Below are 19,177 nucleotides of genomic sequence, written 5' to 3' on the forward strand. Positions count from 1 at the left end.
CCTAGCTCAGTGCTTTCTGTGGTGGTGGGGCAAGCCAGCAGAAAATACGGAGCCTTGCGCCATGATTGGCTCAGTGTTCTGTCACTCATGGGGACAATACGTCACCGCCAAGTCTAAGGGGAGACCCTAAAAAAGTATAGCCCCTTGGGTGCTGCCATAGAGTTACATTAGAAGTGCACATCTAAGAGGGCTCAAGGTCATTGGCAGCAGACAAAATGATGTCAAATCATGTTATATGTACTGTAGCTTTTAGTTGACTGATCATGTCAACATCATACTTTCAAAATCTTAGCTAGCAGTCATCATCATTAATCAGGTCGACAATCTACTGTCAAATCCCTTTTAATCCTTGTCACACGAAGATAAATAATGAAGAGAAATTATAGATAAAACGTATCGGTGCTCATTACACAACAAGTAGGAAATCGCAAATTCCCCAATGAATGGTTTAGAAGGAATCAGTGACAGTGGCTGTGTGGTCCCAAATCTTTTCCAAGTTTAAAATGATAAACAGTCAACATTTGCCATGCTGTCAATGTGCTGCGCTCAAAACAATTGTTAACTCAGAACTGCGAAAACTTGACTTCAGTAAGTTCAAGAAAACTGGGAAGTCAGGAATAAATGAGCTCCCACTGGGAAATATGCTTTGAACGGTCATCCAACTCGGAATTGTAAATCCATCCTCTTTCTAAGGCTACGACTTGAAGATCAATGACATCATTATGATTCAACCTTGTTTTTTTCTTTATGCTGCTGCATAAATTATGTAATATGCCAGGGAGATACAGTGCCTTGCGAAAGTATTCGGCCCCCTTGAACTTTGCGACCTTTTGCCACATTTCAGGCTTCAAACATAAAGATATAAAACTGTATTTTTTGTGAAGAATCAACAACAAGTGGGACACAATCATGAAGTGGAACGACATTTATTGGATATTTCAAACTTTTTTAACAAATCAGAAACTGAAAAATTGGGCGTGCAAAATTATTCAGCCCCTTTACTTTCAGTGCAGCAAACTCTCTCCAGAAGTTCAGTGAGGATCTCTGAATGATCCAATGTTGACCTAAATGACTAATGATGATAAATACAATCCACCTGTGTGTAATCAAATCTCCGTATAAAAGCACCTGCGCTGTGATAGTCTCAGAGGTCCGTTAAAAGCGCAGAGAGCATCATGAAGAACAAGGAACACACCAGGCAGGTCCGAGATACTGTTGTGAAGAAGTTTAAAGCCGGATTTGGATACAAAAAGATTTCCCAAGCTTTAAACATCCCAATGAGCACTGTGCAAGCGATAATATTGAAATGGAAGGTGTATCAGACCACTGCAAATCTACCAAGACCTGGCCGTTCCTCTAAACTTTCAGCTCATACAAGGAGAAGACTGATCAGAGATGCAGCCAAGAGGCCCATGATCACTCTGGATGAACTGCAGAGATCTACAGCTGAGGTGGGAGACTCTGTCCATAGGACAACAATCAGTCGTATATTGCACAAATCTGGCCTTTATGGAAGAGTGGCAAGAAGAAAGCCATTTCTTAAAGATATCCATAAAAAGTGTTGTTTAAAGTTTGCCACAAGCCACCTGGGAGACACGCCAAACATGTGGAAGAAGGTGCTCTGGTCAGATGAAACCAAAATTGAACTTTTTGGCAACAATGCAAAACGTTATGTTTGGCGTAAAAGCAACACAGCTCATCACCCTGAACACACCATCCCCACTGTCAAACATGGTGGTGGCAGCATCATGGTTTGGGCCTGCTTTTCTTCAGCAGGGACAGGGAAGATGGTTAAAATTGATGGGAAGATGGATGGAGCCAAATACAGGACCATTCTGGAAGAAAACCTGATGGAGTCTGCAAAAGACCTGAGACTGGGACGGAGATTTGTCTTCCAACAAGACAATGATCCAAAACATAAAGCAAAATCTACAATGGAATGGTTCAAAAATAAACATATCCAGGTGTTAGAATGGCCAAGTCAAAGTCCAGACCTGAATCCAATCGAGAATCTGTGGAAAGAACTGAAAACTGCTGTTCACAAATGCTCTCCATCCAACCTCACTGAGCTCGAGCTGTTTTGCAAGGAGGAATGGGAAAAAATGTCAGTCTCTCGATGTGCAAAACTGATAGAGACATACCCCAAGCGACTTACAGCTGTAATCGCAGCAAAAGGTGGCGCTACAAAGTATTAACTTAAGGGGGCTGAATGATTTTGCACGCCCAATTTTTCAGTTTTTGATTTGTTAAAAAAGTTTGAAATATCCAATAAATGTCGTTCCACTTCATGATTGTGTCCCACTTGTTGTTGATTCTTCGCAAAAAAATACAGTTTTATATCTTTATGTTTGAAGCCTGAAATGTGGCAAAAGGTCGCAAAGTTCAAGGGGGCCGAATACTTTCGCATGGCACTGTATGTATACTGTAGCTAAGAAAGTAATACTAAGTGTATGTTGTGTAGTAAGATGTTAGTAGCTTATGTGCATCACCCTAATAAGATGGTCTATTTACCCCTCTTAATTTCGCCTGCTGTTCTAACTTGGTGGTCCACATGTAGCCTATAACCTGTTTTAGAGAAATGTAATCATTGAATATTGTAAGAGCTTCCATTGTCTGCTTATATGCCCCCCTTTATTTATCCTACCGTGCTGACTTGGGGTACAGGGAGAACACTGTAAGAACGGCCCATGTTCTGAATTCTGTCGCTGTACATTTCAAAAGTGCTAAACAAATAGTTATATTGAATACATCCGTCCTAGCTCGCTCATGAATGTCTTAATCGAAATTACGGATTGCCTTTTATCCGCTTATGCCATAGTTTGAACATCTTAATATTCATTAGAAACCACAATTGTTTAAGCAAGACAGACATATCAACTATGTTTTTTTAAAGGCAGTAAATGAGGCTGAATTAACTGTTTCGCTACCAGACAAGGCTCCACTGATAGCCAGGTTTAGCAGTGGTAAGATGTTGGGACTGCTGTTGGGACAGCTTTATGTAGGCCCTAACAGTTTGTGGGCACTGTTTGTTACCATTATAGTGAAATTCATGTATTGTTTAGTGTTGTGTTGTGTTGTGTAGTGGCTTTGCTGGCATGCATCCCACTTTAAAAATGTTTTGCCCTACCAAGATTTACATGCTAAAATCGCCACTGCACATCACTTGCGCTATGCAGTATTTATTTATGTTTTACTGACATATGTTAATGAGTAGCAGGCACTGCAAGAAGCCCCTGGAGTGATGCTGGGATTGGTTGAGATTTCACAATGCAGTGGACTGATCACATCCATTGACCCCTCCCCCACCCCTACAACACTGGTTAGACGTCAATGTCATCACTCAGCAAAACGCCTCTGAGTCAGTATGGATATTTGGAACTTCTTCCGAAGAGTGGCAAAAAAAGAGCCATTGAATGAGGTGGAGAGGACAGAACAGCCAGAAAGTCAAAGTGCAGCAGCAGCAGAGTTAGCCACAGGTTTGTGCCAATGATGTATACTGAACAAAAATATAAACTCAGCATGTAAAGTGTTGGTCCCATGCATTTTATCGATGGCAATTTTAATGAGATCCTGAGACCCATTGTCGGGCCATTCATCCGCCGCCATCACCGCCTGTTTGAGCATGATAATGCACTTCATGTTGCAATCGTGAGCATGCCCGATTATGAGATTCAATAAAAGATCCCAGGAAATTTCCAGATGCACAAAAAAGCTTATTGCTCTCAAATTTTGTGCATTCATTTGTTTACATCCCTGTTTGTGAGCATGTCTCCTTTGCCAAGAGAATCCATCCACCTGACAGATGTGGCATATCAAGAAACTGATTAAACAGCATGATCATTACACAGGTGCACCTTGTGCTGGGGGACAATAAAAGGCCACTCTAAAATGTGCAGTTTTGTCACGCAACACAATGCCACAGTACGTCCAACCGGCCTTACAACCGCAGACCATGTGTAACCACGCCAGCCCAGGACCTCCACCTCCAGCTTCTTCACCTGCGGGATCATCTGAGACCAGCCACATGGACAGCTGATGAAACTGTGGGTTTGCAGAACCGAAGAATCTCTGTACAAACTGTCAGTAACCGTCTCAGGGAAGCTCACCTGCATGCTCTTCGTCCTCACCAGGGTCTTGACCTTACTTCAGTTTGGCATTGTAACTGACTTCAGTGGGCAAATGCTCACCTTCCATGGCCACTGGAACTCTGGAATAGTGTGCTTTTCACGGATGAATCCCAGTTATAACTGTACCGGGCAGATGTCAGACAGCGTGCTTGGCGTCATGTGGGTGAGCGGTTTGCTGATGTCAACGTTGTGTATAGAGTGCCCCATGGTGGCGGTGGGGTTATGGTATGGGGCAGGCATAAGCTACGGACAACAATTTTAATGAGATCCTGAGGCCCTTTGTGGTGCCATTCATCCGCTGCCATCACCGGATGTTTCAGCACGATAATGCACGGCTTCAAGTCGCAAGGATCTGTACACAATTCCTGGAAGCTGAAAATTTCCCAGTTCTTCCATGGCCTGCACACTCACCAGACCTGTCACCCATTGAGCATATTTGGGATGCTCTGGATTGACGTGTATGACAGCTTGTCCCAGTTCGGAGTAGGACAACATTCCACAGGCCACAATCAACAGCCTGATCAAATATATGCATATAGATCAGATGCATATCTAAATTCCCAGTCATGTGAAATCCATATATTAGGTCCTATTGAATTTTTCAATAGACTGAATTCCTTATATGTAACTCAGTAAAATCTTAGAACTTGTTGCATGCTGCATTTATAGTTTTGTTCAGTGTATATAAGCTCTGGGTTGTTGATGCTATGTATTGGCCATTGAAAGGCTTTGAAGCCACCGGTCGGCCACATTGGCACTCCCCAGTAGGAGCGGCTGAATGGAATTCTGCAGTATTTCAATTAAATGTTTTAAGGACAAATTACGTGTATTTTTGTTGTTGTAGTGGGGACAGTAAAATTTGTAAACTCAACAAATTATACTTTAAGGGAAGTTTTCATATTGTAAAAATATATATATATGTATGTTTAGCTCACATAATATAAGTTCAAAGTATGCATTAAGGTGTTTGTATTATAAAAATGTGTCAAAAACAAATTTGGACATTTAATAAATGCATTTCTATAGCTTCCAAAATATTTTTTTTACGGTGGTGGAATGCCAAGATGGAGGCATGTGGCTTCAACACTGCGACCCCAAATTGTCATCTAGTGTGTATATATAAATTATTGGTTTGTGCAGGGTTTGGTGTAGCTAACTAGCTTGTCTCCCCACCATAAGGGTTGGCTAATACTAATAAACTAGCGTTTAGCGCTCAGCATCCTTAAACAGCTATTGTGTCAGAGTTATTTAACAGTATATTTAGTGAATGGGAAAGCTAAGGATATTTATATAAGTCATGTTATTAGGAAAAGTGTTTATTTCCAGCGAGTGTATTTGATGGATTTCGTTTCTGAAGCTAGCTTGGCTGGCTAGCCACTTCGGTAGCTACTGGCTGGCTAGGTAGCTGAGACAGAAGAAATTATAGACGTTTTTCTGACTGGAGCACATATTTTCTGACAATGATGCAGTGCCCCCCTGTGGATTGAAGCCGAACTTTACTACAACATTATATTTAACCCTTTTTAAAATGAGCAATGTTGATGTGATAGAACTGACCAAATTAAATTAATCATAGAGGTCTTATAACCTATTCCGTACCGCACGGAAAGGGGTACCAGAGCGCCAAGTCTAGGTCCAAAAGGCTTCTACCCCCAAGCCATAAGAGTCCTGAATAGCTAATCAAATGGCTACCAAGACTATTTGCATTGTCCCCCCTCTTTTTACGCCGCTGCTACTCTCTGTTATTATCTATGCATAGTCACTTTAACTCTATCTACATGTACATATTACCTCAAATACCTCAACTAACCTGTGCCCCCACACATTGACACTGTATATAGCCTCGCTACTGTTATTTTACTTCTGCTCTTTAATTATCAGTTATTTTATTTTTTACTTATCAATTTTTTACTTAATTCTTTTTTTTTAAACGGCATTGTTGGTTAAGGGTTTGTAAGTAAGCATTTCACTGTAGGGTCTACACCTGTTGTATTCGGTGCATGTGACAAATACAATTAGATTTTATTTGATTCTACTGTTAAACATGCTTGTTTTTTTTTTCCATATAGGCTATGTAAGTATTTGTTAAAACTGCAAATATTTAATTGTGCTTTTATTTGTATGACTTTTTATTCACTTGGCTACTTACTTTGTATTGTTGCATTCTCGAGTGGTTAACCTGCAGGTTAGCATTTCATTGCACTGTGCACGCCATGTATATCATGTGTATATAATAAACTTGGGGAGGGAAGCCAGAAACATAATAATATTTTTTTATTTACAATGACGGGTTTGACAGCCTACCCCGGCCAAAGCCTAACCTGGATGACGCTGGGCCAATTGTGTGCCGCCCTATGGGACACACAATCACGTCCGGTTGTGATACAGCCTGGAATCGAACCAGGGTCTGTAGGGTCTGATACCTTTGACATTGAGACGCATTGCCCTATACCGCTGCGCCACTCGGGAGCCCAAAAGGAGTGCGCCGCCCGGGAATCGAACCTGGGTCAAAAGAATGGGAATCTTCCATGATACCACTACCAAACCAACACCACATTAGCTAATAGACATCAGCTGGTAGAACTCATGTTATGAAATTAATCATAGCAGTCTTACAACTCCATTCTACAGGTATGTTTTTCGCTCATGTCACTAACACATTCCAAACAAGACAGATAAGAAGCTACATAGTTGTATCTGTCCTGTTTGGAGTTGTGTTGCACTGTTATGTGAACACTTTAATTTTTCTTTACAGTTGAGTTGCCCTGGTCAAGTTCGTATACAGTAACTTTAAAGAGCATCAGCCCCTAGAAAACTTCTCATCTAGAAAAAAAGCCTTTGTGGCATCAATATAAGTCATTTATTCTAGTGTCATCCTGCGGGGATGGAGGCCTGGGATTAAAAAATGCTATAAAAAAATACAATATAAATATAGGACAAAACACACATCACAACGAGACAACACTACATAAAGAGAGACCTAAGACAACAACATAACAGCAAAACATGACAACACAGCATGGTAGCAACACAACATGACAACAACATGGTAGCACCACAACATGGTAGCATCACAAAAACATGGTACAAACATTATTGAGCAAAGTCAACAGCACAAAGGTCAAGAAGGTAGAGACAACAATACATCATACAAAGCAGCCACAACTGTTGTAAGGGTGTCCATGACTGAATGTTCGAATGAAGAGATTGAGATAAAACTGTCCAGTTTGAGTGTTTGTTGCAGCTTGTTCCAGCCACTAGCTGCAGCAAACTGAAAAGGGGAGCGACCCAGAGATGTGTGTGCTTTGGAGACCTTTAACAGAATGTGACTGGCAGAACGGGTGTTGTATGTGGAGAATGAGGGCCGCAGTAGATATCTCAGATAGGGGGGAGTAAGGCTTAAGAGGGTTTTTATAAATAAGCATCAACCAGTGGGTCTTGTGACGGGTATACAGAGATGACCAGTTTACAAAGGAGTATAGAGTGCAGTGATGTAATCATCAATTCGGAATGCAGCTGCATGCCGCCTGATCATAATGCCTGTGGTAAATTTGGGTTGGCTTTGGATATCCCTATGGGGCTAGATAGGGACCATCTGTAAATTGCAAAATGTACATGGAACAATGTTAAAATTCCAATAGCTCCAAAATGCATTACTTAAACACCTCAAACCAACTATAAATTGTAAAAAATTATATACAAATATTGAAATAATTGAATGAGGAATTAAAGGTGTGCAACGTGAAAATATTGTCCTGTTTACTTTGTGTAATTTATTGACGGTCCCTAACTAGCCCCGGACATAGGCTATCCGAAGTCAGTCAAGTCGCACACCAGCCAATTGGCTAAATTATTTGGCTAACTCTTCTCACCTGTAAACAAACACACGGGAAACTCACATCTATCCAGACCCCAAAACCAACTTACGTCTGAATTCATTCATGGCTGCTAGCATTTCTTAAACAACCAAATCTAAAATGAGGCCAAATCAGGAAGTGCAGTCGCCCTTTAAAACTAACCAATGGCATGTTGCACCTCTACCATGTTACCATTCAGATGAGCCAAGGAGGAGGACAGATGAGAACAGCAGGCCGGTGGAGCACTTTGAACAACAGCAGCCAGGGGCGAATAGTAGAGTAGAGGATGATTTGGGTGACCCAGACACAAGCCCAAAACAAAATAAGCTACCCCAGTATCCCCTTGATCGTTTTGGATTGCTAAACTAAAGAGACACACCAGACAAGAAAAAGAGACAGCAACAGAGAAATAGGATATGATGGAGAGAGACAGGAGAAGAACAAAACGGGCCATAACAGAAGACGATAGACAAAGGACACAGTAACAAACAAGAACCTGAGACGGCAACGTACAAGACACAGACAGCAACAGACAAGACAGAGAGAAAGTGACAGAAGAGGGCAGATGGAGATAGAACAGAGGTGGACTGAGCACACAGTAGACTGTCACTTCAAACTTCTCTATAGATTCTAATTCATTTTATTTGCACAAATTATAAGAGGTGAAATACAGACAGTGAAAAAGTAAAACACGGTTTACGAATAATTTGCAGGTGAGGTGAAGAAGCCTGTAAAATTATTATTAAAACCTGTCTGGCAATTCTCCCTCAGTGTTCTCTCATCATCGAGCTGCAGCCCTCCTCCTTCCCCTCGGACCGCTCAAAGATAACGTACCTCATCACGCTGATGTCTGGGAGGGCTCTCGCCTGGGCTACGGTCATGTGGGAACAACAGTCGGCCATATGCTTCAGTCTGGAGGAGTTCATGGCGGAGGTGAAGAAGGTTTTTGATTCTCCATTGTTCGGGAGAGAGGCTGCAAGGAAGTTACTCCAGCTTCGGGAAGACTCCCGCAGTGTGGTAGACTATGCTGTGGATTTTCGCACGATGGCAGCTGAGAGTGCCTGGAACCCAGAATCACTGTTCGACATGTTCCTGCACGGAATATCAGAGGATGTTAAGGACGAACTAGCAGCCCGGGAACTACGGACGGATTTCGACTCACTCATCCCCTGACCCTCCAGGTTGACTGGCGGCTACGGAAACGTAGGATTCCTCCTCGCCTCCGAGGCATCCCGAAAGTCCCCGATGTCTCCGTTGCTAAGAGGACCTGAGGCTACCCGAGTTCCCCCGAGAGTCTCCGAAGTCTGCCGATTCACCACAGCTGATGCAACTAGGCAGAGCTAGGCTGTCCCCAGCTGAACGTCTACACCGGCTTCACACGAATACCACTCTCATCAACCATACGAGTGTTAGGGAACCACAGCGAGGCTATTCAATTCCTGCTGATTAAGTCTCCTCAAGTTCCTGTGGTATTGGGATTATCTTGGCTCCAGCGACACAATCCCCTTATTGACTGGACTGCTGGTGCCATCATGGGCTGGAGCCCATTCTGCCACGCCCATTGCCTGAAGTCAGCGCAGCCTGCCCCGGGACGTCTTCCAGTGGGCTCGGAGGTTGCCCCGGACTTCACCACCATTCCCTCGGAGTACCAGAACCTCCGGGAGGTTTTCAGTAAAGCCCGGGCCACTTCACTTCCTCCGCACTGACCCTATGACTGCAGGATCGATCTTCTCCTAGGCATCACACCACCCCTGGGATGGGGCGGATGGGGTGGAACATCTGTTCATTGTTTGGACGGATCACAAGAACCTGGAATATCTCCACACCGCCAAGGTTCTCAATTCCAGGCAAGCTAGGTCACTCGGTTTAACTTCTCCCTTTCCTACCAACCGGGATCCAAGAATATCAAGCCGGATGCGCTCACGCCGCTATAGCCCCCCATCTACACCCTCGGATCCCGAGACTGTCACACCCTGATCTGTTTCACCTGTCTTTGGGCTTGTCTCTACCCCCCTAGATGTGTCGCCCATCTTCCCCGTTATCCCCAGTGTACTTATACAGTGTTGTCTGTTTGTCTGTTGCCAGTTTGTTTTGTTTCGTCAAGCCTACCAGCGGTTTTTACCATGCTCCTGTCTGTCTCTAGTTCCTGTTTTCTATCTTTCCTGGTTTTTGACCATTCTTTCTGCCTTGACCCAGAGCCTGCCTGTCGTTCTGTACCTTCTCATGCCACGCTGGATTACTGACCTCTGCCTGCGCTGACCCTGAGCCTGCCTGCCATTCAGTATCTTTAGGACTCTGTTCTGGACTATTGACCTCTGCCTGCCATTGACCTGTTGTTTGACTGCCCCCCATGTTTTTGTAATAAACTTTTGTTACTTTGAAACTGTCTGCATCTGAGTCTTCTCCTGAGCCTTGAGAGGAGAGAGGCAGAGAAGGGGTGGGCACACTGCTCTATGTATTCTAATTACTGCAGAGTGTGTGTGTGCATGTCTGTGTGTGTGTTTGGGTACTGTGGGATTGTTTGATCAGTTTGGCTCATTGGACAGGTCATAGTCCATGTTTGAAGTTGTTTAGTGGTTTTTGACAATACACTGTAAATGTACCTGTTCGGGAGTAGAGAGTGCTCCAGAGTAGAGGAGACCCACAGTAGCAACTATAATTGAGTACGGGCAGTGTCTGCTGTGGAAGGTGCAAGTTACCTGAAACATATCTAATCTCTCAATGTTCTAATCTTTCAATCTTCATCTTAAAGTGCACCAAATTCATTCATTTAGCTGTTGAAATTCTTTCTCTCTTTTTTCTGCTGGGGGAGAATGTCCCCGGACCCCCCTAGTGGCTTTGTGGCTAAGCCCCAAATGTCTTCAAATCCTACAAAAGCCCCTGCCCTTGCTTGGATCAACCCGGGTCAGCATAAAATAACTCCCGAATTTGAAAAAGCCTTCCCAACTTCTGGGGCATATGCTGCTTTCATAATGAAGTGGGAAGGTGGTAATTACTCTTTGTGAACTCATAAATACCAGTTGGATGCATTCACGTGCTTGGACTTGTTGAGAAACACCGCTTGGCTATTGGCCAGCGTCATCCATAACTAAAAGTACAGATATCATTATTTTTAACAAATTATAGTACTCAAAAACCATATTAATAGTTTTCATTGTATAAATAATATGTTGTTGCTGCATTTAACTGCTGAAAAGGCTGTTATTGAAGTCCTTTCCTTAGTAGGTGTTGTCAGAGGTCAGCATGTGGGAGAAATAGGAGCTCATGGATGATAGACAAGTTCCCCACTTGTAATTATCAGTTGGAGGGGCGTTCAAGTTGGTTATGAACACAGCAATAGACCTTTGCAGCTTATTCTGCACAGTGTCGGAAAGTCATTAGAATACATGTACGCTGAAAAGGGAATTGTCCCCCACGATGAAATCAGGGAGGGGACTATGGATCTGTCTCTGTACATTTGTACGAACGAACGTTAGTCGCATGCAATATCTGTAAGCACTGGCCCGATTTTGACAAAACTTTGGTGAATGATGCATCTAGCCATAAAGATCCGGTATTTAGAAAATTACACTGATTGGCCAGATGATGGCGCTATAACACAAGATTGAAAATGCAAGCTTTGGAAGGTCTCGCCCCTCACCACGTTTGACCTTAAAGTCATGAAATTTGGTACATAGGTCCCGCTACTCACAAGGAACAAATTTGCCTCAGGGACCCATAAGTTCTGCCACGATGGATTTTTCGTCATTTAGAATTTTGTGAAAAACAACTCTACTCTTCTGTCATCAAATGACCGATCTGCATTAAACTTGATGTGTGGCATCTATGGAGAAAGGTCTCCAAACACACCATTTTTCAGACTAGTAGCTAAAACAGCATGGCTGCTATTGACCAGTAAACATTCATGTGGGCGTGGTCTGGCGCAATTCGATATAAATCAGTCAGTATATTCGTATTGTAACAACATTTGGTACACAAGTTGCAAACACTGTAAAGACTCAACATATGCAAGAACGTTCATATCGACCACACGGTGGCGCTATAATACGGGCACATGTTTATAGCTCTTGATCTGTTTGACTCAGTGATGAAATATGGCACACTTGCTCAGGGATGTGAGTCTAGCTAACCCACGCGATATCTCAGACAGCACTGGCCCGATTTTGACAAAATTTGAGTGAATGATGCTTGTTGGCATAGAGATCCTTCATTTACAAAATGACACTGATTAGGGGGGTGCTGCATCATTCGTGGGGGCCAGCATGTTTACTGTTGCCTTGTTGGTTACTGATTTCATATTTTGGGTTTTGTAAATGATCTAAGTCATGTGTTGATGATTCTAATAAAACACATTTGTGCACTATGTCATGACTCATGTTCCAATACACTCTGAAGACATTAGTGCTTACTCAAATCTCAATTGACAGAAAACTACAAGGTGTACTGTACCTGTTGACCGGTGCATGTAACATTTCAATGGAATGTCCCGTAGTCTACATTAACTTTGTTGGGTGAACGTGCATACTTTTTATGGTGATGATAAATTTGAATGTTTTATTTAGTCTTGGACGTCTCCTAGACACCCAACTCAACTTCCCATGCAAGTTTATCTTCTGCTTCCATGTTACCATCTACTGGTCAGTGTTTTACCTTACAACCATTCTAAAGAAGGAGATGTAAACCAGCACCATTAACCAAATATTATTACTGCTATTGTATGATGTTGGCACACTAAATAATATTATTCTAACAACCTCAGAGAAGTTTTCATAGCAACTCTGTAAGAGGGACTGACAAAAACATCCAGTTGGGTCAAACCAAATCGGGTTCAAAGCCTTTATTATTTCCACCCCAGACACATAGGTAAGTCAGAGATGGTTACTTCACTTCCGAGTTCGTCGTTTCTTGCTGACCCTCTGTGACGAGGAGGTGAGGTTCGGTGGAGCCCTGGATGGATGGGAGGCCCGGATTTGGCTTCTTAGGCTGCCTGGGGCCACAGCCACTCTCTTTCAGCTGGTGCCAGTGGCGTTAGGGGGGGCAGGTGGTGTGGGGTTGGGTGCGGGGGTGGGAGTGGGGGCAATGAAGCAGCCTCTCTTGTGCCACTGCATGTCACGCACGCGTCGGACAGACTGGATCTGAGGTGTTGATGCTCCCCAGTCATTCCAGTGTTTGTAGTCTCCATGCTCAAAGATGTACTGGCGGCCCCTGTAGCCTGGGAACATGTAGCCCACCCACCTAGGGAGGGCAAGGGGACATACAGCTATAATGACATTTATGGAACAGAATCGGTTGCAATTCAGAGCCATACTTGCATGAGAGATAACCTTGCAGTAACCTAGCTGTAGACAGATACTGTATGCCTGATCTCAATGATGTGTAAAGGTGTTGAACTTACGCTCCATTCGTAGCCTTGATGCTGGCCACGCGGTCCTGAAAGCCATGGACCCACAGGCTGGGGACGTCGTCATCCACAATCTCCATCTTCCTCCCGGCGAAGCCTGGGTTCTCGAACAGGTGGAGTTTGTGATCCGCACTGTCCTGGGCAGGAACAGGAATGGGTGGTGGTTACACTATGTTTTCATGTCTGCTGTTTACTTGGTGTTTACTTTTAAGGAAGGTAGCTACTACTCCAGGGCTGGTAACCCTACTTAGAAAAGTGCAGTTTCAAATAACTAAATAATGATCAAATAAATACTTTTGGTGGCTTGGGAGCACAAATCATTTGGTACAAATAGGTTTCTTATGTGGAATTCTGTTAACTTAGGAAACAAAAGGGATTTGCCCTTTAGCTCGACAGGTTAGTCTTCTCTCATTGACATGACAGTTGGATGCCTGTCCACTGTAGGTTGCTATGGTCAGTAGGCTACATCCTTATATACTATACGTAGATTATGTGTAAATAATTTTGGCTAAATTCTGTCTGTGTATTCTGTTTATTGTAAGGGGTTGTCAGCACCATTGCACCATGTCAGATTCCTGGTACATGTAAATATACCCAGTTAAACGATGATGATTCTAATTATAGTTACAGGGATATACTGACCACTTTGAGTGGCCTGAGGGACAGCAGGTAGTTATTAGTCTGGCTATTGGTCCAGGTGCTCCAACGAGGATACTCGCCCTTCTCCAGCACAAACTGCTCCCCGCCAAATGCCTGGCGCTCAAATGCCACCCAGCTGAGAACACAAAGGTAATTACGCTTTACCAATTTCTTGTACATAAACAGTAGTAGTGAGATGGTAGGAGAGACCAGGGTTGGTTGTCACACTTTTTACTCTTGTGTGTTTCTCTCAGCAGCAGTATATCTTACAAGACTCTTTTAGGAGAAAGACCAAGGTCTTGGGTTGAAACTGGGACCTTTTTTTGATCATTATCGTTTTTCAACATGGAGTTATAAGGCATCAAACAAACTCTGTCCACTTATGACAACCAGCCCCATCGCTGGGTTTGTTGTCACAGTATGGGGTTGGTTGTCAATGTTTTCTAGTAACTTATTCCTTTTGTAACAGGGAATGAAGCAATATAGCCAACAGTCTTAGAAGTAGCCAAGCCTTTCTTCGCTAGAATGATATTCCTAACAAACTTCAGCGAGAATAAAATCCCACTGTGCACACCTCGTCACTTCAACTTGGAGAATTGGGTAATATTTGGTTGATACGTTGATCAATGTGATTACAACTTTTTTTCACCCACTCAAAAAGACAGTTGAAAGTTTGTTGAATTCCCAATGTGTTACCACTATGCTTTTAACCATCTAAAAGCACATCCAAATTCTCACAATAGCACATTGGTAACAGACAGTGACAAATCTCAAAGATAAGCAGGGCCTGGATGGAAAACCGCAGGGTAGTTGTAGATAGATAAACTCTCCAGTAGGAGGCGCTGCCCAGCCTATTGCTTTTTTATTTTAGTGGATATTACATTGAAGATCTGACGTTGTTTCAAAGGTACAAATTCAACATATTTTATGCAAGGTTTGTCAATGTTGAAAGTGGTTACCATGATGACATAATCCTGTGGTTAAAATGTTAACCTCAAAACATAACTTTTTTCAAATCCATCCCCAACCACCCGCCAATGCTAATGTATATGTTAGTTACCACATGGCTTGGCCTAGGAACTCAGAAATTGGTTTGAAATATAGCGTTCCCTTTCCTCTTTTCAAAAAACATAATCCTTCATGGATACTTCCATAATAAACATTTACTAAGAACACACCAATATATATTTTTACTTTCACCTATGAAAAACACAAATTCTCCTAACCTCAGTGTTTTATCATGCTGACATGAATTGACCAGGTGGATGAGTTCTTTCAAATAGTTCAGAGATTTTAACCTTAAAATTATTACACAGCACCATTTAGATGGTGAGTAATTAGCACTGTGAAAACCAACCCACGAGACAACCAACCTTGGTCTCCCCTGCATGAAAGGTGATTGATAAGAACTGTGATCAAAATGTATACACAGTTGAATAAGAATGAAATTTCATTGTCTAGAGACTGAAGTTGGATTCATAAACGTTTTAACGTTTAAATAAGGGCAGTGTTGGAGAGTATTGGAGACACAGGTAAACAGGAAGGGGGCAAGAGTGAGGCATGATGGAAAATGTAGAAAATCAATATTGGTGACACTTACGGTCCTGATTCCACGATGATAGATCCCACCTTCTCACATCCCTTTTCGATCACATTCTTACACTCTGCAGACAGCTCCACTTTCTTCCCACAGAAGTTCTCAAACTCAAACACCACCACCTACAAGATAAGTCAGGAAGAGGCATGGGTCAATGGTAAGTAATTACATTAGTACACAATAGGCTTAACAACAACATTAACATAGGCAGAAACTGCATGAAGATTGCACCGTTGTAATTTAACAATGTGTTGTACTATACTGCCGTGTTGTTGTGCGTTATTTTGCTTATGTCATTGTAAATACATACTAGTAGTATCAGTGACATTTCATAAAAAGTCAGACCAAGTGAATCTTAGGCTAAGATATAATAAGATTATAATAAGGTCCAACGGATGTCGGGCCCCTTGTAGCTCTAGGGTGAATTTTTCCCTACAAAAAGAAAGAAGGTGCTCCCTAGAACCATAAAGGATTGTTCAATTGCCTCCATAGGAGAACCCTTTGAATGTAACTATTTCTGGTTCCATGAGGATGCCCTTTTGCTAATACAAGGTTTTACGTGGAATCCTTTTACCACTAAAATATTCTAAGAATACGCTGTTTCACCACCAAAGGATAGTAGGTACAGAACTAAGATCAGCTTTTAGTGGGGAAAATACAAAATTGACCCAAGATCAGCATCTAGAGGCAACTTCACCCTACACCCACCTTGTAGGTGGCTCCTGCCCCTCCTTGGCTCTTTCCAGCTGCTAGCTGCTCCGGTGCACCCTGCTGCTCTGACATGTTCCCTCTGCATTCCAAAGAAAAGTTGACAAACCTCCAAAAATGTTTGAGAGGTGCTGACTAACGGAATGGTAACTTCATGATGGAGAAGAAGGCACTGTTTGCCCGAGATGTTGGTTTTTACCCATTGCATTATTGTTTGACCATCTACATTCCAAAACATTCTTACATTAAAAAAAAATCATACATATTCTGATTCCACAAAGGGACTTTTACGTTTGACACATTGATGCATATTCAGTTCCAGGCAAAATAACAGTGCATACATGGTTATGGAGAGAGATAAATGGGGATAATTGAAAACAGCAAGAGTTGCAGCATAAGACAGTCAGAGCACCAAGGAAAGAGAGGGATCTGTCTATTTTTACCTGGATGGCTTGTGCTTCACTGCACCACGTACGAGCCACACTCTCTCCGTTTTTCCTTGTTTTCTTTTTTCTTTTTCTCTCCCTCTTTCTGTCTCTGTATGAGGGTGTGTGAGTGTGGAGGCCTGGTGAGAAGGCACTAGGAGCCAGGGGGGTATTTATGGTTTATAAATGGCACACAGCAGCAAAAAAAACAGGGGCGGGTGATGCTGTTGATGCAGCAAGTCTGTCGCTCGCATTGTGTCCATCACATTGCCTCTCAATAGGGCTGCGTGCCCTCGGTCGGGGTATATTGGCACCCGCTTCCACCCGGGCCGACCACGCTCACGCTGCCACCCTGCCAGTGGCCCGATGGTGGGCACACACAGACAGCGAGCCAAGAGGATTGAGCGAGATCAACTCCACTCAGCACTACTGGCCACACCCAACTGCCCATCTGTCTGTCCAGCTTTCCATCCGTCCGCCTGTCCACTGCCCCGCCATCTCACCCGCACTTTCCGCTTTCTATTGTTGCTTTCTATTTACTCTCCTTCGTCTTCTTCTACCTTCACTCCTCCCTCGTGCATTTTATTACATCATCACTCCTCTTTCACTTTCAGTCCTTTCTTCATCCTTTAAGTTTCTTTCCTCCTGCCCTTTTTCTCTCCTTGCATCCCACTATTCACCTCTTTCTCTAATCTATGTGTGACACTCTCCAATGCACCAGGTGTCAGTACTATATCAGTAGGATCCCAGTCAAACATCTGTCTTTGCCATGCAAACCCTGAAAAATCTTCTTACAAGCCTCCCTTGACGCACTGGACATTTTCGCAAGCTCACTTTCCAGGGGGAATCTAGAGAAGGCCTTCCTTACTATACAGTAATCATATTGTCTATTGACACCTGGTGCATGGAACCAACATGCTCCTATCACACACTTTTTGGTAGCACTTTGCTTGACACCCAGCGTCATGACACGTTATGACACGGTCATAACCATGTCATAATATGGCGTAACAGCTGACATAACTTGTTATAACCTGTTATAATAGGGTCATAATACTGTCATGACACATGACACATCACCTGTTGTGACATATATTGCATTATTTTATGGCTGGTTATGACACCTACATAAGAGTGTAAAAACCCACAAAACCTACCTCGGTAGTTGTTTTATGGCTGGTTATGACACCTACATAAGTGTTTCAAAATGCACAAAACCTACCACACATGGCAAAACATTTCATTAGTCTGCGTGTCAACAGTGTGTTTATGTTATACAGTACCAGTCCAAAGTTTGGACACACCTACTCATGCAAGGGTTTTTCTTTATCTTTTACATTGTAGAATAATAGTGAAGACATCAAAACTATAAAATAACACATACGGAATCATGTGGTAATCAAAAAAGTGTTCATCTTCAAAGTAGCCACCCTTTACTTTGATGACAGCATTGCAAACTCTTGGCATTCTCTCAACCAGCTTCATGAGTTAGTCACCTGGAATGCATTTCAATTAACAAGTGTGCCTTGTTAAAAGTTAATTTGTGGAACTTCTTTCCTTCTTAATGTGTTTGAGCAAATCAGTTGTGTTGTGACTAGGTAGGGTTGGGATACAGAAGATATCCCTATTTGGTAAAAGACCAAGTCCATATTATGTCAAGAACAGTTCAAATAAGAAAAGAGAAATGACAGTCCATCATTACTTTAAAACATGAAGGTCAGCCAGTATGGAGAATTTCAAGAACTTTGAACGTTTCTTCAAGTGCTGTCGCAAAGACCATTAAGCGCTGTAAGTTATCAGCCTCATAAATTTCAGCCCAAATAATTGCTTCACAGAGTTCAAGTAACAGACACATCTCAACATCAACTGTTCAGAGGAGACTGCGTGAATCAGGCCTGCATGGTTGAATTGCTGCAAAGAAACCACTACTAAAGGACACCAATAAGAAGAAGAGACTTGCTTGGTCCAAGAAACACAGCAGTGGACATTAGACCGGTGGAAATCTGTCCTTTGGTCTCATGAGTCCAAATTTGAGATTTATGGTTTCAACCGCCGTGTCTTTATGAGACGCAGAGTAGGTGAACGGATTATCTCCACATGTGTGGTTCCTACATGCGTGATGCTGCATCAGATGACCTGGCCTCCATAATCACCCGACCTCAACCCAATTGAGATGGTTGAAGATGAGTTGGACCGCAGAGTGAAGGAAAAGCAGCTAATGACCTCAGCATACGTGGGAACTCCTTCAAGACTGTTGGAAAAGCATTCCAGGTGAAGCTGGTTGAGAGAATGCCAAAAGTGTCCAAAGCTGTCATCAAGGCAAAGGGTGGCTACATTGAAAAATATAAAATACATTTAGATTTGTTTAACAGTTTTTTGGTTACGACATGATTCCCGTATGTGTTATTTCATAGATTTGACGT

General features: G+C 42.7%; 1 protein-coding gene across 2 annotated transcripts; it reads right to left on the minus strand.

Moving 5' to 3' along the window:
- Nucleotides 1-12,806: 12,806 nt before the first annotated feature.
- Nucleotides 12,807-16,873, minus strand: LOC139370931 (beta-crystallin B3-like). 2 transcript variants are annotated; one of them, XM_071110828.1, is made up of 6 exons: nt 16,773-16,873; nt 16,330-16,438; nt 15,625-15,743; nt 14,028-14,160; nt 13,380-13,522; nt 12,807-13,219 (listed from the first exon to the last, which is right to left on the minus strand). In XM_071110828.1, the coding sequence occupies exons 2-6, from the start codon at nt 16,402-16,404 to the stop codon at nt 12,994-12,996; spliced, it is 696 nt and encodes a 231-aa protein (XP_070966929.1). In that variant the 5' UTR covers nt 16,405-16,438; nt 16,773-16,873; the 3' UTR covers nt 12,807-12,993. The 2 variants fall into 2 exon arrangements, with proteins under 2 accessions (XP_070966929.1, XP_070966928.1); XM_071110827.1 differs by having other exon boundaries at nt 16,330-16,411; nt 16,773-16,855.
- Between the last annotated feature and the right edge of the window lie 2,304 nt (nt 16,874-19,177).

Source organism: Oncorhynchus clarkii, chromosome 17 (assembly GCF_045791955.1).
Source record: "Oncorhynchus clarkii lewisi isolate Uvic-CL-2024 chromosome 17, UVic_Ocla_1.0, whole genome shotgun sequence".
NCBI classification, from domain to species: Eukaryota; Metazoa; Chordata; class Actinopteri; order Salmoniformes; family Salmonidae; genus Oncorhynchus; species Oncorhynchus clarkii.